Source organism: Otolemur garnettii, unplaced genomic scaffold, assembly GCF_000181295.1.
Source record: "Otolemur garnettii isolate 467f Iridium unplaced genomic scaffold, OtoGar3 scaffold00059, whole genome shotgun sequence".
NCBI classification, from domain to species: domain Eukaryota; kingdom Metazoa; phylum Chordata; class Mammalia; order Primates; family Galagidae; genus Otolemur; species Otolemur garnettii.
Genome location: NW_003852454.1, coordinates 3519833 through 3545148, shown reverse-complemented (window position 1 = coordinate 3545148; position 25316 = coordinate 3519833). Strand labels below are relative to the sequence as shown.

Sequence of the window (25316 nt, the reverse complement as noted above, 5' to 3'; positions counted from 1 at the left end):
AAAAAAAAAAAAAAAAAAAAATGTTTATTTGGAATAACATGGGTATGTCAATCTACTAATTTAAAAAATCACATATGTGGCTCTTGTATATTTCTTTTGCACTGTGCTGTTGTGGAGGATGTACAGTTTTAATTCAAAGAACCAGTTGTAGGTCTAGGATATGAAGAAGGAAACTTGGGGCATAAAAGGACTGGACCTCTGTTGGTAGTGATGGCTCAAGACAGCAAGAGTTAATGAGTCAGAACTAAAGAGGAGGAAAGCAGAAACACACAGAAGCAGAGGGCACTGCAGATCAGAGCTGGCACTTGTGGGGAAAAGGCAAGGCTGATAGGACAGGAGGAAGGGGAAGCGGCTGAGGGGCGCACTTTGGTTTGGAAGCATCGCTACCATGTCACATGAGGAAGGAGGCCTTGAGAAAAATCAGCTGGACTCTTCATTTGTTCTGCAAACATTGACCGAGTGCCTACTTTTTGCCAGGCACTGAACCAGGCAGTGGGAATATAAAAGTGGCTGAAGCTGTACATAGTTATTGAATAGCAGAATTTTTCATTTTTGCCAAAAGGTAGAAATAACCCAGACATCTATTAGCTGATAAAATATGCTTTACCCATAAAATGGGATATTATTTAGCCATAAAAATTCATGAAGTACTGACATACTACAACATGGATGAACCTTGAAAATACTATGCTGAGTGAAAGAAGCCAGACCCCAAAGGACACCTGTCAAATAGTTTTCATTTATGTAAAATGTTCATGTTTAAATGTCTCTAAATCCATAAAGACAGAAAGTAGATCAGTGGCTACCACAGGCTGGGCAGTGGGGGAAATTAGAATTAACTGCTAATAGTGACAGAGTTTCTGGGGGGTGTTAGAACTGTTCTCGATTTAGATAATGTGATGGTTGCACAACATAGTGAATACAGTAAAAACCAATGAACTGTACACTTTAAAATGGTGAATCTTACATTATATGAATCTTATCTCAATTTTTTAAATTTTAAAGAGAAATGAATGAAAAAGATTCTCTAGGATAGTGGTTCTCAACCTTCCTAATGCCTCTAATGCTGTGACCCTTTAATACAGTTTCGCCAGTTGTGGTTGATCCCCAGCCATAAAATTATTTTCGTTGCTACATCATAACTGTAATTTTGCTACTGTTATGAATCATAATGTAAATATCTGATATGCAGGATGTATTTTCATTGTTGCAAAGGGGTTGTGACCCACAGGTTGAGAACCACTGCTCTAGCTGTTGAACAGGTAGGCTTAGAGGGTTACTCACGACAGATAGTTATTGTGCATGCTGTAATGACTACTCTGGTGGTACAAACATAGAAGCTCATATGTGTGGGGCTAATGTAGTTGAGTGACAAGTCTCCCAGAGCCTCTATCCTTGAGGAGGAGGGTACAAGTCTGGGGAACTGAGTCACAGTTAAGCTTTGTTTGTAACACCAGCGGAGTCCCTGGGCCTTAGGTAAGAGCTGTCTGCCTGAGGGTATGACTTCTGCCCTCAGAGTCAGGCCTAGGAAAGGAAGGATGAATATTCAAGGTGCAAGGACACTTCTAGGAGTGGGAAGCTTTGGCAAGACCCTGTATTGGTCATGGTTCCCTGCCTGGTTGTGAACACCATACCCCCCTGCTGGTTTAGCAGAAGTAATTGATTACAAGGTTAAATGGGGAGTAGGCTGAGCCAGGCTCAGCTCCTGAGTTTTACATTAGAACTGGAGCTCCAGGGTTGCTACCTGTGACTCCATTATCTGGAAGTCAACCAGCAGCCTCTGGACTTGGGAAGTTGGGGCTATAGCTGCTGACAAGGACCCATCCCACTCCCGTCAGAATGAGGAAGCTCTCTATAAACTCGGAAGCCACTGTGAAGCCACCAGAACTAGGCTGCTTCTACTATGGTCCATGCCAACACGATGCATCCTTTCTGCACTCCTTTTAGCCTTCTCTAACAGTTCCATGTCAGGGGCTGGGACTGGCCAGGTCTCTGGCCCTGGATTGTCTATTGTCCAGATGGGGACCACTGTGTTATCTTGCTTGGGAACAATTGCTCTTAGGTACCTGACGGCTACTCACTTTAATAGAAGGGAGAGAGGAAGAAAAAGTATTTGAGGGAGAGAAACGGTTTTAGTAAGAAAGTAAATCTTAGCAGTCTTCTTGGAAAGATTCTGGGCAGATGCCCTGCAGGCAGGCAGAAGTCAGAGTTAGTGAGTCTGTGAAAGAATAGCATGTCTGCTCTTCTCCTGAAGCTTTTTATGGAAGTGATCCTGTGGCGATTAGTACCACAGGTGTAGAGACTGCCAATCACTGATGTTTTCATCTCGCAAGCTGTGGTGTTAGGAGAGCTGAATCCCTTCCCCATACCCTTATCACCAAGGTGTTACATTACCGAGATGTTACCGGTGTTTCTTAAAATTACAAAGTGTTCCGAGCTTTGCTCTCGCTTCTCCTACCCATGAAGCTATATGGTCTACAGTTACACATTCAAAACTCCAGCAAATGCATCTGATTGGCAGAAACTAAATAGCACTCAGGACCCTGAGTGCAAGAGCATGGAACTTAGCCTTTCCAGACCCTGCAGTATAGGAAGATGCGGTAGATAGTGAGCCAATTCACAGACTCTGCCATAAAGCCCTTTACAGAGCTTATCTGGATACCCAGAATATAACCTGGGTCTGCTGTATTGTCAGTCAATAGATTATGCATAACAGATGGGCACACTGAGCCCAGCAGTGAGTTTTGGGCTCAACAGTTATGACGGTTTATTGTCACCAGTTCAGATGATGCTTTGGGCTTCTTGTTTTTCACATTTAGTGTATTAATTCAACAAATGTTGGAAATGCAAAATGTAAAAGTAGAATCATTTCCCTGAGGAGAAGGATATACACGTGCAGTCAGGCAGGTAGACCTATGGCTGGCTGGGAACTGAGAAGAGCAGGTGCAGTGGGTGGGCCTAGGCTGAGTGTGTGCGCATGGATGCCTCAGAAGGAGGCTGTGGAGCCGAGTGGAAGAGAGGAGAGTGGCTCAGTGTATGCAGAGGTGTCTGTTCAGGCGGTAGATGGAATAAGCGCCCATAAGGTGAGCTGCTGGAGGTAAGGCTAAACTGTTGTGAGGCTGGGCCACAGAAGACAGCCTTGATGAGACTGCTGAGGAGGTCCTGCTTTCTTCTAAGAGATGAGGCTACTGTTGATAAATACAGGCCATTGGACAAGGAGTAGGCAGGAAGTGTGGGGACAGTGAGGCTGGAGGCCTAAGGCCAGCTGAGAGGCCAGTCCACTTACCAGCCAGGGAGGGAGTGAGGACAGAGCAAAGCCCTCCATTTGTTCTTCTTAAGTTGTGTGTGGAATTTTATTTCTTTATAAATTACTTACAAATTTATGAGGCTGAGTGTTTTGCATTATGCTTTTTGTTTTCAATTAAATGGTATTTGCATTGTTATACTTATTTTTTTAAAAAGCATAGATTAACTGGACCTAGAAAATAAACTACTTTAAACTAAAGTGTGTTTGTGTTTATTTGAATTTAAGGTTGCTTGATGTGAATGTTCAACATCATTGGCATCATGGTTGGATTATGTTTGAGAATAAAAACTCACTGAAGTAGCTATTAAAGAGCATGTTTGGCTTAAGCAAACACTTAACATTTGTTTTTACAGATATTTTTACGGCTTTTAGCTTAAGCTGTGTCTTTGAAATGTAATTTCTGATTTAAAGAATAATGATTGCACTTAAGGAAACATTGCACTTTACTATCTGAGAGTTCCATTTGTCATATTTATACAACAGTAGGGTGACTGGCCCTTTATTCAAAAAATAGTGGACTATGTTGTGATATGGGCACTTTAAAAAAAATATTTCATTCAGTCACCAAATAGTCTAAATTGGCTTTGGTTTTTTTCATGTAAAAATCCGACCAAAATGCATTTGATTGAATTTATTGTGATTTTTAAATAGTAATTGAACTCCTCTTTTTTGTGGCCTACAGGAGATATGGATTTAGCCGTCAGAGCAAAACAGAGAAGGTAAGAAAAGTCTAAAGAATGCTTGAGAGGTGGAGGTGACCACTTCACCTCTGTCTGATACTCCCAGTCTGAGCAGCAGCCCCCTGGGAGGAAGCCTGAGAGGAACAGACTGGCAAGGCTGCTGCTGACCAAGTGCTGGCCCTGGGCAGGCTGGATGGTGGGTGTGCCAGCTGCCTTGGGCTTCTGCATCTCCATCCTGGTTTTTCCAGGCTGCCACCTATACAGACCAGGAAACGAAGCAGCAGTTTCTTGGGGCTGGAAGTGCAGGGTGATTGGAAGTTGTCACCCAGGGTCATTCAGGTGGGATCTAATAGCTCCAAAGTGAGAATATAAAGTCTACTTTCAGGGCTCCCAGAGCATTTCTCAGATCTGAGTCTCTAGACAGGTACAGGCAGGAGCCTGGCAGTGAGGTAGAGCAAAATTATAAATTACATGCTTCCCCTCTGCTAAAATGCCAAGTGTGGAAGAACTAGGTAGGTCAGGATAGGTATTTCTAACTTCACAGTGGAATCTCAAAGATTTTTGCTTATGTATGTGTTTATCATTCATCCTTAATTGTAAGCAGTCGGGAAGGCATACAATCTTATGGTGCCAAATGTTTACTGTGTTCCAGGCCCTCTGGTGAGGGCTCTGCATGTATTGTTTTCGCTTATTTTCCTGAGCAACTCTATGAAAAAGATACTTACTCTTGTCTTCTAGGTCAGAAGGCTGATGCTCGGTGATTTATCCAAAGTCACACAGCCCTAAAGTATATTAATACTCTGAACCCAGGTCTGTCTGACATCAAAGCCTGTCCTAAGTGCCTACTAAGATGGTCAGTGGCATCTTGAAAACTAGGGTCCTGCTACTTGAAATCTGTTGTTAACCTTTTCTCATTCTCCACTGACCCCCACATTTTCTTGAGTGGGGCATACTCCTCCCACTGTCCGCCTGCCATCCTTCCCTGGTCCAGCTTCCCTGGCCTCCCTCTACTTCCTGGGGTTCTTGTCTCAGTCCCTAGAGCCTACCAGCTGTGACTAGGAGCACTGTTCTGCAGCTAGACTGGCTGATTTCAAATCCCAGGCCCACTGTTCACTGTGTGACTTGGAATAATTTACTTTATCATTGTACTTTAATTCACAGAATCTGTCAAATGGGGGTCAGTTCTTGCACTTGCCTCACAGCCTCACTAAAATGCAAAGGGCTTAGAATGGTCCAACACTTGATAAGTCTTAAATCATAGTAGCAGCAGCAGAAGAAGTAATAGTTTATTGGTGATTTATCATGTGCTGATTATGAGAGGTTTTTTTGTTTTCTTCAGTATTTATTTTTTCAGATTGGAAATTTTTCTAGATTTGAGCATGTCATGTGTAATCTGGCACGTAAATAGACAATTTGATGTGTACATTTATTTTGCTATGTAATTTGAGTCTGAAAAGATTGTCTATATGATATATTATGAAACAAAGCAGTTTGATTGTGACTGGAGAAATGAGATGCCCATGAAATGTCTTCAAATCGGGCTTGTCAGATGGTACATTTGAAGTGGAAGTCTTGTCATCAGGAAGTATATCCATGTAGCTAGGAAGCTCAGGGTTTTCCCGTGGGCAATGGTAGATTTGTTCTAGAAAAGCACCTCAGAATTAGGATGGAGTAAAAAGGGCATCTGAGTCCAAACCTTTCTTTTGATCCTTGAGTGACCCTGATCTAGTGATCAAAGGTAAGCCTGAGGTCACCCAGCAGTGGATGGCAGAGATAGAATTAAATCTCCAGACTTCTAGCCCATGTCTGAAGAGAAGCAGTTAATCCAGGGTATCTTGAGTTTGATGCAGTATAGAGCCTGAGGGTTCAGAGCATGCAGCTTGATCACCAGAGGAAACAGTGTAGGTTTTTATCTTTCAAACTGTTTGGATCACTCTCAGCAGTAAAAATTCTATTTTTCATCATGGTTCAGTACACACAAATACCCCCCCCCCCAATAACAGTTCAATAGGCATTACTTAACTCTTTACTGCTTACAAAGCACCCTAAATTTTTTTGTTATTTTTATTTAATTTATGTAGATGCTAGTAATACCTGCTAAATTGCTTTCATGTCCCACTAATGAGTCTCAATAGGCAGTTTGAAAAAATACTCCCTTAGCTCTTAAGGGATTTAAGATTTTAAATTGGGGCAAGACCAATCAGAGCGTAAGGATGCCTCTTTGCAATATTTTCCTTTCTCTGCTGAGTCTCCAACTTTAATGCTTAGCTCTTTTCACATCTTCCCTTCTAGATTGAGGAGAAGAAAGCAGCACTTCCCGTAGGGCTGTCAGCTGCAGAAAAAGCCAATGCCCACGAAGAAGATGAGCTTCGAGCGGCTGAAGAGGTATGTGGTCCGTGTAGGCGCTCTGAGGTTTTTGTTTAAGTCATATGTAGAAAAATTTTACTTCCCAATTGGCCAGTGCCTCTCAACAGCCAGCTGCTATGAGTGGCCCCCACACCTTCCTTTCCTTTCCTCACCCATTTTGAGTCTCCCCATGAGGTAAAATTGAGGAAAATAACCCTTGGACTTCACTCAAAGGCCTGTATGGGCATATTGCTTCTGTCTTACCTGATCAGAACTGATCACTGCTACTCCTGCCTGTTCTTCTTTCAGCAGCGTATTCAGTCGCTGATGACCAAGATGACCGCCATGGCAAACGAGGAGGTAAGGAGTGCGTGGTCTTGGGGGGGACCCTGTGTGGAGATGGGGAATTGGCACCACCTTGCTGTGCTCTGGAGGTCTTCTAGAGAGACCACCTTCTCCAGAGCCCTCTCTCTTCAGTAGTCAGTGCTTCCCCTTCCTTGGAGGTTCCTTTGGAAAGCTTTTCATAAATGCCTGGTGATGCCATCCAGGTAGACCTGTGAGAGGAAGAGGAGGGGCCAGACCTGCCTCACCATAACCACAAGTTATGCCCCATGCTGAAGGAGCCTTGTCTTCTGCTTTTCCTATGCCAAGAGCTCAAAGTCTGCTCAGAAGGTTTAACCAAGTATTTTGAAAAAATCCTTACTTTTGAGGCCAGGAACGGCCTATGGCAGTAAAGAGACATTTGGCAGTAAAGAGACATTTGGGACGTTCTGAGACTTTTTTGTTCTCTCAATTTGCTTTTGTCTCTTCCTGAGTCCTAGGCCTGCCAAGTTCCCGCTAGCTCTGTTTAGTGACCCTCAGGAGGAGAGACCTGGGAATGGGGCATAGAACTAAAGAACCACTTTTCAAGGATGCTCAGGGTTCAAGGAGAATCTAGGTCCAAGGAGAATCCAGCACAGTCAACTGAGTGGCTCAGGAGGTAGAGAGGAGGCTGCAGATTTGTTCTGATACTTTTTTTTTTCTTCCTCATAGATGAATATGTGGGCAAAGCCAAATTGTTTTTTCCCCGGGATGTTATCTATTTTTTGGTAATATTCATAGTGTTCAGATTTTCCAGTGCTGTGAAATTCAAGGCATGGCCTTGAGAGCACTTCCTCCCTGTGATTGCAGAGCCGTGTCACCGCCAGCTCCGTGGGCCAGATCGTGGGACTCTGCTCTGCCGAGATTAAGCAAATTGTGTCTGAGTATGCAGAGAAGGTAGGTGGGGGCCCAGTTGGAGTCTTTGCCTCAGTTAATGTCCCAAGGCTTTGTTCTTCCACTTTTCTACCCAACTCCCCCAGCAGTCATCTGGCCCAGTTGTAACTCATCAACCATGTTTGTAAAAACACGTATACTGGGCTTTACCACACACAGCCATCAGCATTTACCGGTTAGCTAAATTAATTTTGTTCTGCAGTGCCCACTTTTCTATAAATATAAAGAGAAATCCTGTCTCAGAGAGCAGTTACCACATTTGATAAATCGATGCCTAAGGTATGGAACAAGCATTTTTCCTTCTCTATCAGGCTTCTTATAACTTGGGTTCAGTTTGGTGATTAGGCTAAGGAATGAAGCTTTGCCACTTAGGAGATAAACCCCATAACTCAGCCAAACCCAAGGCAAAATTTTTTTGTTGTACTATATTAAAAGGGTAGAGAATGAAGAAAAGCCTGAAAGTCATATTTCAGTATTAACTTTTTTCTCATCCTAAGAATAGTCAGGAGGACCTTGAATATTTCAGGGTGATGGTGATTAATCATTTTGCACATAACTGATTGCAGTCTGGCTGAGATGCAGTACCGGTAGAATCAGATTTACAGGGCATTGTTGCTCATCTCTCCTTCCCCAGTCACACTCAGTCTGTCCCCTTAAAATGTTGATGTCTTTTGAAGCTCCTAGCTTTGCTTTTCTGGTCTCAAAAGCCTTGACAGCAAATTAGCTCTGCTGCGACCCTCTGTGGAATATTCTTCTGAAGAGATTGCACAGGTGGTATAGTCAGGGAACAAGTGTTGCCTGTAATCTGAGGATATGATCCGCCCTAAATATAGCAAAGAATCATCTCTTACCAGGTGGAGGGGCCTTCTGAGCAGTGAGTAGAACAGCTTGTAATGCCCCAGGAGGGAATTCTTCAACACCACCCCCTTGCTGCCTCCCCCCCATAAATGCTTCTTAACATGGGCTTTCTAATCCAACTCCCATAGAATCCAGAGTGTCCTCTCTTTCCCTGTACCATCTAGGAAAGATGACACAAGATTTGACCCGAAAAAAATTTTGTTTATCCTAAAATTATGAATAAATTCAAAAGAATTGAAGGTGTAGTTATGGGAGAAGTGATGAAGAACTTCTCCCAAGAAGAAAATGTATTGTTTACTTTCAGTATACACACCTGTATGGCAACAGTAAGAGTTTATATCTGCCCTTATGTTGCCACATGGCATTGAATCAGTGTTTTAGAAAAAACATAGCTAGAAAGGGCACCCACTGCTATTTCTACAGTGACTCTGATTTTGTTCTTCAGACTTGTCCACTGTGAGCAAATAGACACTCTATTTATTTTAAGACAGCAGGCAGGCGGGGTTTAGGTGAAGGTACACCTCTTCTAGCCTTCCCCCTCCGGAGGAGCCCTGAGGCTGGCCTGCCTTCCCCAGGCAGCTCCGCATTTTGCACGTCTCTTCTGTGTCTCTTGGTCTCTTTATCTCCTGAGCTTTTCCTTCCTCACCTTTGACCAGTGATCTCTACGCAGGTCTGAAGGTTGCATTTTGCATTCTAGTGGTTATCCTGGTCTATTCTTTACTTCTATTCCATTTTTCTAGGAAATAAAATGAAATTAGAAGTAATTTTGGACAGGAAGCAATGCCAAGTCTCTTTCCAAGGACATATATATAGTTGACCCTTGAGCAATACATCCATGTATACCTGGCTTTTTTTTTTTTAACAAATGCACATGGAAACTACAGTATTTGTAGGATGCAAAACACATGTATATCGAAGGCCGACTTTTCTTACATGTGCATTCTGTAGGCCTGACGGCTGGACTTTAGTTTGTGCAAATTTTGGTATATGCAGGCAGTCCTGGAACCATTAACCCACGTATACCAAGGGATAGCTGTAGTTGAACTTCTTATGGGGAATTGGAGAAGGTTTCAGCTGATTGATTATCTGCATTATTTTCTTCAAATAGATCATATAGCATTAAAGCCAGTGGTTTATAAAATTAAATTTCCCTTAATTCTTTTCTCATATCATGGTTTTTATATATTTACATATTATCTTGGAATATTTGTCCCCAAACATATTATCTTGCAAATATTTATCCCCATAGTTATGTACGGTGGCAATCATCATGCATATCTAAGACAGGACAGTGCAGTGGTTAAAAACACAGCGTTTGGACTTGGATCTAGATTTGTGTGTGTCTTCTCCATTTCCTAGCTATGTGGTGTTAGCCAGTTATTTAACCTTTCTTTGCCCTAGTATTTTCATTTACAAAATGATAATAATGTTACTATTCTGATAGGTGTTGTGAAGATAAACATGATGTCACCCTAATGTTTTGAATAGTGCCTAGTATATTATAGCTCTTCAGCTAATTATAACCTTCATTTTCATTTTTATAATCTGCATTTTTTATCATGTCATATCCTAAATGCTTTCCATTTATTTTAATAACGATATAATCTGTGTGTTAATGCAGCACAATTTATTAAAGACTTGTTCTTCTTAGGCTTTTAAGTTGATTTTGTTTGTCATTGTAGATAGTGTTGTTGTGAAATATGAGCAGATGGTTTCTGCTGAAAGATTTTCTAAGAGGCGGGTGACAGAGTTACAGCTCTTCTATGTTGCTTTACAAATAGATTGCAACTGTATAAAATGCTATCCGTGATGCAGGGCATTACCCAGCATGCCCCCTGCACTTTCAGCTTTGATTATTCGTTTGTCTAATTTGTTACTATAACTGCCATGTAATGTCACTTCTTCGGACCACTGAGAAGATTGAAGATGGTTCTATGCAATTAAAAGGTACAGAGGTTAAGTAACTTGTCCAACACCATATAGCTAGTAAATTCCAGTTGTGAGTACAAGACTGCTTGCTTACTGTACTTTTTCCTGTGAATTGTCTGTTACAGACTTTGCTCATGTGATGTTTTCCTTGTAAATCTGAAAAAGTTTCTATTTCTAGATTTAAATATTTTATCACTGTAATACAAGTATTTCTTGGGTACTTCATTTTAGTTTTACATTGTTTTCCATTATATGTAAGGAATTTGTACCTAAACTGGTCAGTCTTTTCCTTTGTTCTTATTTCCATGGCTCTGATCAAGTAATCCATTACATTTCAGCAAATCTCTTATTAATTACGTTTAATTGTTTAACCATTATAGAGTTCATTTTTTATTTAGTCTAAAGTCTGTGTCCTAGGTTTTCTATTGTTGTTCATTTATCCTACTATCTTTTTTAGATTTATTCCACTTTTAAACCTTTATTTTTCAATTTTGCTACTTAATAATTATGGCATCACCTTTTCTAAAAATAATAATTAAATTTTAGTTATTCCAAAATGATGGACAGTGGATTAGTTTCTTCAGTAGATGTGTAAGGCAGGTATAGATCATCCAAACTTTATGATATGCCTGCTTTTAATTTTCATCTGATATCTTTTTTTTAAATCTCAGGTTAATATATCCTAATATTGCTTATCAAGTAATTTCTTTATACTCATTTTGAGACACAACTTTATTTTATTTTTGTGTTTTATCCTTAATTTAAACTGTATATGGGCTCCTGTTGGTTTTTTTTTGTTTTTTTTTTTTTGAGACAGAGCCTCAAGCTGTTCCCCTGGGTAGAGTGCCGTGGCATCACAGCTCACAGCAACCTCCAACTCCTGGGCTCAAGCAAGTCTCCTGCCTCTGCCTCCCAAGTACCTGGGACCACAGGTGCCCGCCACAACGCCCCGCCATTTTTTGGTTGCAGCTGTCATTGTTGCTTGGCGGGCCCGGGCTGGGGTTTGGAACCCGCCACCTTAGGTGTACGTGGCTGGCGCCCTAGCCGCTTGAGCCACAGGCACTGAGATGGGCTCCTGTTTTATTGATTTGTGCTTCTTTTTTATGCACATTCTACATTCTAAAGTCATGTTTGGTGTTTTTGTTCTTATCTGCATAATTTGGGTTTTTTGCTTATTATTGTTTGCCTGTATGTTGAGCTGGGAATATACCTGCAGTTGAACAAGTTGGGTTAGAGAGGAAGAACACATACCAATGGGAATCATGGGGCATCTCAGTAAGAGGGGGTTAGAAGGGCCTTCCTTCTATGGACTTGTGTTAGATTTGGGGGGAGGCTTCAAGGAAGCAGAGCTTTGCTCTATGTTGGATGCTAAAGGAGTTGTGAGCCTATGAATGAATATCTAAATAAATCTTATCTCTAAGACATGGAGGGAATGGAATGAATCAAGTTTAAAGCTGTGTGTACATAATAGTCAGTACAGAGGATATTTGGCCATTTTTGTGATTTGGGCAGTGTTTATGTTTTGTTCATGTTCAAACCTGTTTTGGTCTTGATCCTTGCACACAGCCATAGAGTACTAGTATCAGTGTGTATGTTTAACACCAAAACATGATTATAAATACAGGCCAACTCAGAGAAGCGTCAAGACCTTGCTGGTTGTATCTTCAGGCTATCTCTCAGATGTGAGGGGCCACTTTTCTCAATCTCAGGTTGATTATGTAGTTAGCTATGGCTGCACAGCAATATTACTACAAATGTTAGGACTTAAACAACACACCTTTACTATTTCCTCATTACTGGGGTTACCAGTTGGGCACAGCCTGGCAGGTTACTTGGTGACTCTCAACAAGGGTATAGTCATGATAGTTAGCCAAGGGTACAGTCCAGTCTGTGCCTCTACTATGGAAAGATTTGCTTTTAAGTTTATATGGTTGTTGGCAGTATTCTGCTTTTTGTGACTTGTTGACCGAGGTTACCAGTTCTTGCAGGCCTCCCCAACATGCCACTTATTTTATCAACACCAGCAAGGGAGGGTGTCTCCTTGCAGGATGGACATTGCAGTCTCATATAATGTAATTACACACATGTAATTACCTTTGATGTATTCTATTGGTTAGAACAAGGTATAGCTCCCTCCCACACTCCAGGGGAAGGGATTGTACAAAAGCCGGTGTGAAACACTAGGAAGCAAGGATCATGGGGCCGTTATAGGGTTGCCTACCTCAGTTTGTTTATTTGGTTTTTTTTTTTTTAATTTCTCTTTCCTTCCCGTACAATAATTTGTCTTTGTTATTATTGTTGTGGTGGGTATTTTTTTTTTTTTTTTTTGAGACAAGAGTCTCACTATTTCACCCTTGGTAGAGTGCCATGGCATCATAGCTCACAGCAACCTCAAACTCCTGGGCTTAAGTGATTCTCTTGCCTCAGCCTCTCAAGTAGCCGGGACTACAGGTGCCCACCACAACGCCCGGCTATTTTTTGTTGCAGTTGTCATTGCACCCACCACAAAGCCCAGCTCTTTTTTGTTACAGTTGTCATTGTTGTTTACCCTGTGCCAGGTTTGAACCTGCCAGCCTTGGTGTATGTGACTGGCACTGTAACCACTGTGCTATGGGCACTGAGCCTTATCTTTTATTTTTATCTTATTGCCACAAAATTTGTCTGAAACTGGACGCTGGTGTTTATCTCAAATAGAAGATGCTACCACCTTCATGGTCTTAGTAATAAACCTTGGAAGTAGAGATGGGGCTGAGGAACAAACACCCGCCAGAGAAGCCATCAGTAGTATTTGAGAAAACCTGGTTAGGCTCACATTAGGATGTATTTTTGCTTAGTGAAGAGAAGGAACAAAATAATTTTGGGAGGATAAAGTGAGAAAATGATTTTGTGACCAAGGAATAAGTTGAACAGCCTGACTGGTACAAGTGTTTGGAAAGTCGACAGCACTGGGAAATAAAAATGAGGTAAAAAACATGTCCAGACTTCTCTTTCATTGGTGAAGTTCACAAATTCTTTTAACAGTGGAACATGATAAATAATCCATGTGTTTCAAAGCATGTCCCTGAGATATGTAACTCAATTTAATATGGTTTTTGTTGAGCAGCAGGGAAGAAGAATGTGAAAAGCGCCCAGATAAATAATTCATGAGTATCTGTAGGCTCTAGGCCAAGTTGCTCTATCTCCTTTGTTTTCAAAGGCTAACACCCTTTCCAGAACGTGCTAGAAGAGACCCATTGTGCTTTTGTTGTTGATGTCTAATACCCTACCGCATCATAGCATTTATTTTTACAAAGAATTACAGAAAACGAAAAACGCTGACTGTCCCCAAAATACTTCCATCTTACAACCCCCTTTTCTTTTAGGAACCAGAAAAAAGGGAAGAAAGCTGAACCAGGGAAGATACAAAGTTCTTCCTATAAGGGCAGGAAGGGATTCCTCCTAATGCCCCATAATAACCAACTATACACCATTGACAACATGAATAATCTACCAACAAAATCATTCCTCAACCACAAACTCCCTAAGTCAAGATCTTAGAACATTTTATAGCTCTAGAGCAGGGGTCCTCAAACTTTTAAACAGGGGGCCAATTCACTGTCCTTCGGACCCTTGGAGGGCCAACTGCAGGCCCCAGGATGAGTTGGCTGCTAAGCAGGACAGGCCAGATAAATGTCATAGGCAGGCTGCATGTGGCCCGTGGGCCGTAGTTTGAGGACACCTGCTCTAGAGGCACAAATCTACCTAGGAGATTCAGAATCGACCCTGAGTGTAGGTCCTCTTATATCATTATCTCATTTAGTTCTCAAGGTTTTCATTATTTTTTAATTCTAAAAAAATTATCTCATTTTATTCTTATAATCTGCCTCTTTGCTTGTAATCCTCTGCCTTCCTCCATCTTTATACTTACTCATAATGTAACTACAACTATCTGCTTACATGGATATGGACCAGGTTTTCTCTGTAACCTTGAAGCCTTGCTAAGTACCTGCCAATGTTGGCGCTCAGTACATGAGTATGTGGTATATTCGTTTTTCAGGCAAAGAAACTAAAGGTTACAGAGGTTAAATAATTTGTCCAGCACTATACAGCTAATAAGTTCCAGGTTTACTACAGGACTGTCTGATTTTGTAACATGTCTCCTTGGCTGGGTGGAGCTTACTTGAGGAAAGGCAAGGATGGCCTCTCTTCCATCCTTAATGTCTGCCTTCCAAGCTTTGTAATAACCATGATTCCTTAGACCAGTGTTTTTCAACCTTTTTTTATCTCACAGCACACTTGAACCTATAGTTAAACTTCCATGTCACACTTAAATTATGTTGATCAAAATATATATATGTATACTTACTGTGCTTTGAACTTGTTTTGAAAAGAACTTAATGACCATTATAAATGTTTGTGGCACACCTAAGATCCTCTCACAGCACACAATGTGTGTCACAGCACAACAATTGGAAATCACTGCCTTAGACTCTTGGTATCCAACTGCCTGCCTTGGGCTACATGGAGAGAAAAGGCCAGAGCATACTGAGAACTACCCACAGAAACAAACAGACAAATGAAAATGGCATGGCTTAGCCCAGGGACTCACACAACAACATGCTGAAGACTGTGTATGTTTCTATTTGGGGTATCTGAGTGGCTTTTAATGTTCACTGGAGAATACTATATTATCATGTTCTTTAAACAATGCAGCTCTTCAAAGATAACATCCTAACCAGAAGACTGTGAACATCTTGACGTAATTTCCATAGTGAGATGTGTTTTAGATCATCAAGGGACTTATTTGTGGAAGGAATTTTTTTCTTAATTGGTTTTTAAAACTTTCCTGTCCAGCAATAAGAAATTCTGGCATTGTTGCTTCTGACCTTTTTTGAGAGCCATTCTCTGGCGGTTAGAAGTTCTACTCTATCTTAAAGTCAAGTCTTTCAAGAGCATCTGGGGAATCTCATCAGGTAGTTAGAGCTTAGGTTTGGTCAAGGATAGGCATATAAAAACACAAAGGAAAGGAAGTCTCTGGAGTATTTGATCAGAGCAGATCTTGATTCCCTTTGCCGTGATAGTTTTGTTCCACTTTTAATGCAGCCAGAAGGGAAAACTGCCTCTTTTGTTTGCAGATGATAGGAACTCTGCCGAGTATGCTCGTAGAAGTGAAAGGGGGCCTTCCTCAGTCCTAATTAGGATTGATGATCCAATCCTAGGGCTCAAACAGCCTTGTCCTACCCTTTGCCTTGCCCCATTTGTCTGACTCTGTGTCATCGCCATGGAAGCCTGGCCACAAACTGTTTCAGTCTTACTGCCCCTTTCCCATTTCAGTATAGAACATCCCAAGGAAGGACTTTCCTCTCTTGTCCACTGCTGTGTGGACACAGATTTCTCCTCAGCCCAGTTATTGTGGCCAGGAGTTGGGTTCTGTGATTGGTGGTCCATCTGATAAAGTAGAAAAGGGAGTTCCCCAAAGAAGGGATCATTGTTACTAAACCAAAGGTGGCTGGGCACACATGGTGGCTGGTATCTTCATAAGGCCTTTTTGTTCTTACTAGGCCCTCAGGATATTTATTTAAATTGGGTGGAATTGACCTAAAATAATCAATTATTAATATGACATCTGCGCTCTTTGAGGTCATTGCATTCAGGTTATTTGTCTACCCTGGTTTGGTAAGTCTTACACTCTTTCTATTTGAAATTGCTATCATTTTGGAGATATTTTAAGTCTTCATAGATGAGATTGGTTTCTTCTTACACCGGATGCCTATTGAGCACATACTACATCCAGGGAGCGGCAGGTGTAGGGAAAAGATGGAGCGACATGTGAGTCAGGGATGCTATCCTGAGGATCTCCCAGCAGGGACTCAGTCAACCTGTAAAACAGTAACTTACAGAATAACACAATTTGTGTGCTATCAAAGCAGATGCAGGTGCTACTTGGTTTGTGTTGTCATTCAAATTGTATCTGCCCAAAGAAGAGTGGTTGGCCTAATTGATATTGACCTTTTTTTTCCTGGTAATAATTACACTGAGAGATGACTTTTTAAATCCTATCTAGTTGAGATGAAATGGAAAAAAGGAGGGCTTGAGACTAAGTGAAGGTACCATACCCTAGGAACCTTGTCTGGGTCAGAACATCACAGGAAGCTTAGTAGCCAGGAGACCTTGATTGCTTTGTTAGAGGATTACACCTGCGCTGGAACCTATATGATTTCCAATAAGCTTAGACATGACTATTTGCAGTCCCATCATTCTGCCCTGCCTCAAAAAATGTTTTTGCCACTTGCAGTAGCATTGGTCTATAGAACTAGGGAGAATTCCTGCTGTCCCAGGAACCTCCTGCCATGGTCACAGATGGAAAACTCAAGTTGGGATCAGGAGGGGTAGAGGCCCGAGCAAATGTTTAAACCCCTTCATTCTGGACTCTGCCTCATCACATTATAAAATGAATGTTACATGTGTTATCTGCCAAATTTCTACGTATCTGGAGGGCCAAGACTTCGTCTTTCATCTTTGTATTCTTGTTGCCTAATGCACAATAAATTGCTTAAGGAAAGCTAACAGATGCCTGGTGCACTCTGTGGAGACTCACTGGGTAGCCATTAAGAGTGATTCCCTTTCCTAAAACAGGCTATTCTGTGATATTGTGGAGATCACATCTTCATCCCACTGGCACCCTGCTAACAAGGGGCACTGTTTCCTTGGTTCTGTGCCTGCCTCCCAGGACTAAAATGTTTGCTTGTACCGGAGGACTAGGATTGTAGTACATCCCTTGTGTCTAACATAATGGAGTTTTTTCAAACATATGTTGATTGAAGAAAGGAAAAGAGGGAGAGAAAAGAGCAAAAAGAGCTTTCCAGAGTCTCCTTTTTACCGTGGCACAATTTGGGCACTGAGGAAGGAGAGGTGGAAGTTACAGTGCCTTCATTTATCAATGAGTCAGTTTTGCCTGATTGAACTGTCAATGTACAGAGCTAAGGTCTTCGTCTTTTTCTGTGTCCCTAGTGCCTTCCACCGTGCTCCACCCAGAATAAGATTTGAGTAAAAGGTAGTTGAAAAGCCAGAAAGGTAGGGAGAGAGATCTAAAACTATAATCAGAATTAAAGAGTAAGGAACCCTTTCAATCTGGAGAGAACGAAGCTAAATGGTTTGTGTCTCCAAACAGCTCCAAGATTTCTTACCTTCTGAATGGCTAAGCTTAGCAGTATACCATAACTAACCACAAAGAGAATGGTATGATATCAGCTAGTGATTTGTCAACCTGGTGGGATGGTCTTAAGCCACACAGCAACCTGTACATTTCAGGGATCCTTATCAATTCTCATAAAGACATAGGTGTTAGCCTGGCCAGATTTGAACATCACTTAAAGTATCACTTGAGAAGATAATTGTGAACTGTTTTGTTTATTTCAGAAAAATCAGTTGTACCAATTCCCAACTTAGTAAGGATGCCATCTGACCTGACAGTAGTTTATGGGACTAAAAGTGGGAGGTTTTGGATCTTATTCATGCCTCCTAAATGTTATGCGCAGTCTGTGCAGAGACACGGTATTGCTTACTATGGCACCCAGAATAAAGCCTTAAAATTAGAAAGGCTATATATAAATAGAATCTTTGAAATTTATGGAATTCCATCAGTGATGTCAAGATTAGCCAGGTATAGTGGTTCCTGTAGGCCCAGCTGCTTGGGAGGCTGAGGATTTGGAGCAGGGGAAGTGGAGAATTCTATCTGCAGTGGTCACACTTCATCATGAGTGCTTCAAAAGGTCACTTACAAACTAGGCTTTCTGCAGAGGACAGCAACTGAGATAGTGAGAAATACCAGCATTTCATTATAGAAGGACAGGTGGTAGATTTAATCTCTTGCTTTGGGGAGGAATGGGCATGTTTGGGGGTGACAGTGTTTCAGTAAGTCTTTGCAGATTTGATTCTGCTGTCGTTTTTGCTGGCTTTTGTTCATATTTGGATTTGTGTGTGCCTTTGATGTTTGACTGTGAGCCCATATTCCTGAAGCTCTCTCCATTTAGGGAGGATTTGCTTTTGCTTCTGCTTAGCACCTGGGGACACTTGAACCCAGGTCTATTTTAGTCCTGACTTTGCGGGGGTTTTTTGACCATCTCTGTATAGTGTGTGAATTTAGATTGCAAAACTGCATGAAGGCTGATCTATTGTTACAAAACCTCATTGGAGATTTTTACTTTTTAAACCTGCATCAAGAATTATGTGGGGCAATTGTTACTAAACTGTAAAAATCAAAGTTTGTGCTCTTCTGATTTTGGCTTAGGAAAAAAGAATCAACTCCAGTGGGTACACATAATTTTCTTGGATTTCCACCTTCATGTACCTTTTCACCTTCCAGAATTTCTTAGCATTCTTCTTAGGTCATAGATACATATTTTTTAAATTTAAAAATAAATATTTGGGGCCAGGCATGGTGGCTCACGCCTATAATCACAGCATTCTGGGAGCCTGAAGTGGGTGGACTGCTTGAGCTCAGGAGTTCAAGACCGGCCTGAACCAGAACAAGACTCTGTCTCTTAAAATAGCTGGGGGTTGTAGTAGGTGCTTGTAATCCCAGCTACTCAGGAGGCTGAGGCAAGAGGATTGCTTGAGCCCAAGAGTTGAGGTTGCTATGAGCTATGATGCCATAGCACTCTACTGAGGGTGACAAAGTGAGACTGTCTCAAAAAAAAAAAAAAAAGAAATAGGGCAGTGGCTCGTGCCTGTAATCCCAGCACTTGGGAGGCCAAGGTGGGTGGATTGCCTGAGCTCTCAGGTTTGAGACCAGCCTGAGCCACCCTGAGACCTCATCTCTAAAAATAGCTGGGTATTGTGGTGGGCTCCTGTAGTTCCAGCTACTCAGGAGGCTGAGGTAAGAGAATCGCCTAAGCCCAGGAGTTTGAGGTTGCTATAAGCTGTGACACCATGACACTCTACCAAGGGCAATAAGTGAGACTCTGTCTCTAAAAATAAATAAATAAATAAATAAATAAAATAAAAATAAAAAATTAAAGTAAATATTTTGTATGGTCTGCTTACTTGTTTCAGTTGAAGGTTCAGTCAAGGTGCCAGAAACCTAAGTCTCTCTGTTTAGTGTAGAGAACTTCTGGTACCACTATGAGATAGGGGTTCTTTGTTATTGTCAGCTTAATGACCATATTTGGTGGGGCGTGGGGGTGATATAGGAGAGATCCCTGTCTTAGGAAGTAGTTTGATATGTACATAACCTTTTGGGTCTCTTTCAATTATAAAAGCATATAGTTTTAGCTAAAGTAATCATGTTTCATTTCTCTTAGAAATTTAACATTTTGAACTAAACTAATTTTATTGAATGACATTTAAATCTGTTTCCCCTAAGAATAGAAGTTGTAAATATCTATCAATTATATAAAACATTGAATCTGCACTGGAAATCATCTTAATCCATACTGTGGCTTTGAAAGCACGTTCTTCATCTGAAATTGTTGAACAAAATTAGATTGGCACTTTAGTCCTCACCCCAGTGTAAACACAGATGGAATATTTGTAGATGATTGGCATTCTTTGATAGATAATGCATTTCACAAGTAGAAATCAGGTGCCCCAGGATTTAATTTTTTTCTGAGAAAGATTTAGCATAAATTCCCCTCTCCTCTTCTGTATCTGTCCAACTTTGTCTTCTTAGTCACAATCCAACTTGGTCGTCTTCACCTTTGTCATTCTAACTCTCAGTACACGAACTGGTGAATGAGCCCTACTGCTATAAGGATTAGTTCTGTCTTCACTGGCCTCAGTTCTCTTGGCTTTGAGGAGGGTATTTGGTATTTGAGAGAAGCAAAAATGTTTAGATTATTTAATAAATGGAGTTTGAAAAATGGAGCAGTCAGCTTTCCATTGACTAAGAAGTCTCTTCATTTTAGCTATAGAATAAACTACTTTGTCTAAAAATAACTTTTCATTAAACAAAGCAGTTTCCCATAGCACTGTCTTTAGGTTCAAAGGTAAATGGAGGAACTCAAGATTTATACGTACATGTGCATGTTATTCTCTTTAATTAGACTAGGGAAATGTCAAATATGGAAATGGCACTTAATGTGCTGATGTTAGTGTGCATTATTGCTTTCTAAATGCAAATTTAAGGGACTCCACAGAGCACTGAAAATTGTTACCTAGCGATAAGAGAAAATATTTGAAAGCTCATGTTTTCTTGGACTATATGCCATCATGACAGAGGTATGATAGAGGTTTGTATAGAGACCTCAGGATTTTTTCCATGCACTGTAAGCATTTTCTCTGAAATGGTTCTCTGAATTACTGGCCCAGTAAAAGAGGAGAATCAGAAAGAACTTTTCCCCTCTCAATATTACATAAGTGATGGTCCACCTCTTGGTGGGCCCACTCTGTTGACTATATTGACTGTCCTAGTCAGTGGGTAGATTCCTGAGTGAACCAGCCTCCTTAGATTAAAATGGTGGTTCCAACATTTTTAGTTTTAGGACCTATTTAAAGACTCTTAAAACTTACTTAGGACCCAATAGCTTATGTATTAATTCATTTACAAATAACAATAATAAGTATATTACATATCAGCATCAAAGCAATGACATTAAATGTCATGTAACAACTGGAAAACTTCACTGTATAATCATAAGACAATGAGTATAGAAAAGGCAAATAACATCTTAGTATTATTATGAAAAGGGATTTGACTTCCCATATCCCCTAAAAGGATCTTGAAGGAACATGAGACTCAAAATTCAGATCTACATAGAGAGATGGCCAGCCAGCCAGTCAGCCTGGAAATCTTTTCTGATAACAAGACAACTATTGGTTTTCCTGGGAGAAGCGTTCTTGTAATTGAAGTTTGAAGGTCACAAAGCTGTATGTTTGCCAGATGTACTAATAAGAGAGGAGGGAGGCTGAATATAGAATTCAGTGCAGAAGGCAGTTTTTATTCTCTTGGTACTTCGGCCATAAGAGCAGTTGATTAGCAGGAATACTTGCTAGACTTGGAAGCAGCATCCCACCTATGCCATAGCTTCAGAACAGAATTCAGTGAATGTACTCAGCCTCTGCAGACTGGAAGAAGTCTAGCAAGTGAGTGGACCCTGCCTGCCCACATTGCAGTCTGGAAGATAAACAGGCAGCTCGAGATCAGGACACTCAAGAATAATTCTCCTATCAAACACAGAGACATACCATGTAGGGTACTTCCAGTGAATGGGGAATTATTAATAGGTTTGTTTCAAATAGCAAACAATCATGAATAGAAGGCTTATCTAATTCTGCTAGTAAAGTAAACTGCTCTGAGGATGTGTTTAGGACAATTTGGAATTCAATGTCAAGAAATATAAGTTGGATATTAAAATCCAAAGCTGAATTTAATTAATAGAAAAAAGCATATAAAAGTGACAAACTAATGACACTGTTTAGGGTCAAAAGGGAGGAGATGTAATTAGTTAATTATAATTGTGTTTCTGCCAAGTGATTTGAAAATAGGGAGGGGCAGGCTTTCTTTCTCCCCCTTTCTATACCTTCAAATAATTTGTAGAAATACTTTCTCCTTTCCCATACTACAGGTTCTCAATATCTTGATGTGTCCAAAATTAATTTTAAAATATTAACTCTTATTCCCAGAAATCTTGAAAGTGAAATAATGTTGGCATTTGCAAAGTTCCAGGTTTCAAGGCTAAATGTGTTATAATACCAAATGTTTAGTTTTTCTATTTGCTATATTTGCCTACCAGCTCACAAGATAGAAAATGAGGTTCCTTACTATTTTATGCAGTCATACCCAGCTGGTTGTTTCCTGACTCTGGATTTAAGATAAAATATTCATCATTCATCCATTAATAATGCTACTGAGTTATTCTGAAAAATACTTAACCAAAATAAATGATGGTTATGACCATCTAGTTTTTTCTTCTTTCTTACTTTCCCATTCCTTTTCTTTATGGGTAAATATTCCAGACTTTCAAGCTCCCCACCCTTAGCAACTATTAAAATACACAGGACAAATCAAATACTCAAATACAATAGAACCTCCATAGTTGACCACCTCCCTACGTTGATCACCTCCTAAATTGACCTAATTTTCATAGACTGAACATGCACCACATGTACGTATCAGTATAGTAGGCCTAGTTCTTTATGCTGACCACCTCTGTCTGTTGACCAGTTTGTTACAGTCCCTTGGGTGGTCAACTTACAGAGATTCTACTATAGTTTTGTTGAACTTGGGCTTAAAACCAATGATTAGCTTGGAGTTGGATACTTACTATAAAGGAGACAGGGTTGTAGTATTTGCTTAATCAAGCTGTCTATAGTCATCCAGAAATATTTTAAGGGCACTCTTACAGCAGGATTCCCCCTCTTGTTTCTTTTTCCTGAGTCTTGTCACAGGAGTCTTGAGGCACACGTTTGTGTTCAGTATCAACACCAAGCTGCTTCCTTCTTTGCAAAGTTTCTACAAGGACTCTGCCTCTCTTGGGAAATGTTGCCACCTTCACCACATCGGCCAGTTCAGAGATCTCTCCCTCACCTACCTGCAGTCCTGACGTTGGTTCTCCATTCTCTCCTCATGTACACAATTGCAGGATTTTCCTACTTGGCCTCTTTCAGTCACTTGTATCTCTCTCAAGTCTATCCCTTGTTAATGCAAGAAATAAGAAATGATTAAAAGAGAGTGGAACCATAGATGAGGGGAATTAGCTGGGAGGCTCACTTTTCATTGTAAATCCTGCTGAATAGTTAGACTTTTTAACCATAGGTTTATGTTATTTTGATAAAAGTGAATCAATTTCTCATTCTTAATAACTCCAGAATGGCCCTCTGAAGTGATTACTATGATCATATTATTCCCCTATTTAAGACCCTCTGCTGACAACCTTTTGGTGATATGACATCAGTCTAACCACAGTTATATAGCCCTGTGCTTTTGCATATGCTGTTCCCACCGTCAGGAATGCACATTATGTTGATAGGGATTTTAGTCATTGTCTCAGAATCTCTTTTCTTTCTTTCTTTTTTTTTTTTTTTATTAAATCATAGCTTATCCATTAATGTAGTCATGGGGTACAATGTACCATCTTGTGTTATAGAAGAAGATCACAGGGCATAGCTTTAGTGCACAAATACTTACTGTGTGGTTTTATATACAAATTTTTCATCAAACTGGTTAACGTAGCCTTCATGGCATTTTCTTAGTTATTGTGTTAAGACATTTTTATTCTACACTTAGTAAGTTTCACATGTACCCTTGTTGTTTTCTTTAATCAGAGTTTTGAACAGGCCTTTGCAGATGCCCTGGCTTGGTGTGACTGGCTACCCTTTAGTGTTTTGTCCAGATTGAAGAAGGAATGATTACATGAAGCAAAGTGAACTAATTAAATCCTTTGGATCTGCTCTCCATTCTTCCCACAGCAGTCTGAGCTTTCATCTGAAGAAAGTCCAGAAAAATTAGGAACTTCCCAGCTACATCGTCGGAAAGTTATTTCCTTAAACAAGCAGATTATGCAGAAGAACAAACATCTCGAAGAGGTTGGTGTTTTCCTTTTATAATTGTATTCAAGATCTATAAATAGATTAGAAGGAGATTCTAGAATAGGGGATGGTATACTGTAGACCTCAGGCCAATCCAACTGCTACCTGTCTTTGTAAATAAAATGTTATTAGAACATACGCATGCCCATTTGGGTTTTTTAAAAATAGATTTAGGGGGTAGTTGAATTCTGTTACAAGTATATATTATGTAGGGTAGAGTTTGGGCTTTGGGGTATACCCATCACCTGAGTAATGTGCATGGTACCTCAGGTAGTGGTTCATCTCTCACCTCCTCCAGTCCTTCTCCCTTAGGAGTGTCTATTGTCTATTATGCCACTCTGTGTACCCTTGTATAGCCATAGTTTAGCCCTTACTTATAATTGAAAACAAGCAGCATTAAATTTTTGTTCCTGTGTTATTTCACTTAGGATAATGGCCTCCAATTCCATCCAAGTTGCTACAAAAGCCCCTATTTCTTTTTTACTGCTAAGTAGTACTCCATGGTGTACATTTTTTTTTTTTATCCCTCATTAGTTGATGGACTCTTAGATTGATTCCATATCTTTGTGATTGTGAATTGTGCTGTGATAAACGTACCAGTACAGGTACCTTTTTATATAATGATTTCTTTTCCTTTGGGTAAATATCTGGTAACAGGATTGCAGGATCAAATGGTAAATGTACTTTTAGTTCTTTGAGAAATCTCCATGGTGGACTCCATAGAGGTTATACAATTTATATTTCTACCAACAGTGTGTAAGTGTTCCCTTTTCATCACGTCGGCACCAACATCTTTTGTTTTTTGACTTTTTTTTTCAGTTTTGGGCTGGGGCTGGATTTGAACCTGCCACCTCTGGTATATGGTGCCTGGCGCCCTACTCCTTTGAACCACAGGCACCACCCTTGTTTTTTGATTTTTTTTTTTTTTTTGCGGTTTTTGGCCAGTGCTGGATTTGAACCCGCCACCTCTGGTATATGGTGCTTGGCGCCTTACTCCTTTGAACCACAGGCACCACCCTTGTTTTTTGATTTTTTTTTTTTTTTTGCAGTTTTTGGCCAGTGCTGAGTTTGAACCCACAACCTCTGGCATATGGGGCTGGCGCCCTATTTCTTTGAGCCATAGGCCCACCCTGTTTTTTGACTTTTTATTAAGACCTTTTCTAATTGGACTAAGATATTATCTCGTTTTGTACACCCATTTGTTTAAGTATTTTTTGTAACAGCTTTTGAGCTATGATGGCAGAGCTGAGTGGTTGCAATGGAGAACATATGACCTACACAGTTTAAAATATTTACTATCTGGTCTTTTATAGAAAAGTTTATCATCTTGTGTTATAAGAGAAGATCACAGGGCAGTAATAGCTTTAGTTCACAAATACTGACCACTGCTAAGCACTAGACTAAGCTCTAAGGAAAAAGAAAAAGTTATAATCTCT

General features: G+C 40.5%; 1 protein-coding gene across 2 annotated transcripts in view; it reads left to right on the top strand.

The window, feature by feature from the left end:
- The window catches only part of CCDC93 (coiled-coil domain containing 93), a 100683-nt gene that overhangs the window by 37667 nt on the left and 37700 nt on the right, over nucleotides 1-25316 (top strand). Inside the window, exons 8-12 of one of the 2 annotated variants that reach the window (XM_023514790.1) lie at nucleotides 3990-4026; nucleotides 6280-6372; nucleotides 6646-6693; nucleotides 7504-7590; nucleotides 23761-23877. In XM_023514790.1, the coding sequence (XP_023370558.1) occupies nucleotides 3990-4026; nucleotides 6280-6372; nucleotides 6646-6693; nucleotides 7504-7590; nucleotides 23761-23877 (382 nt within the window). Of the gene's footprint in view, nucleotides 1-3989; nucleotides 4027-6279; nucleotides 6373-6642; nucleotides 6694-7503; nucleotides 7591-23760; nucleotides 23878-25316 lie in introns of both variants that reach the window. The other variant, XM_003792648.3, reaches the window with a different exon arrangement.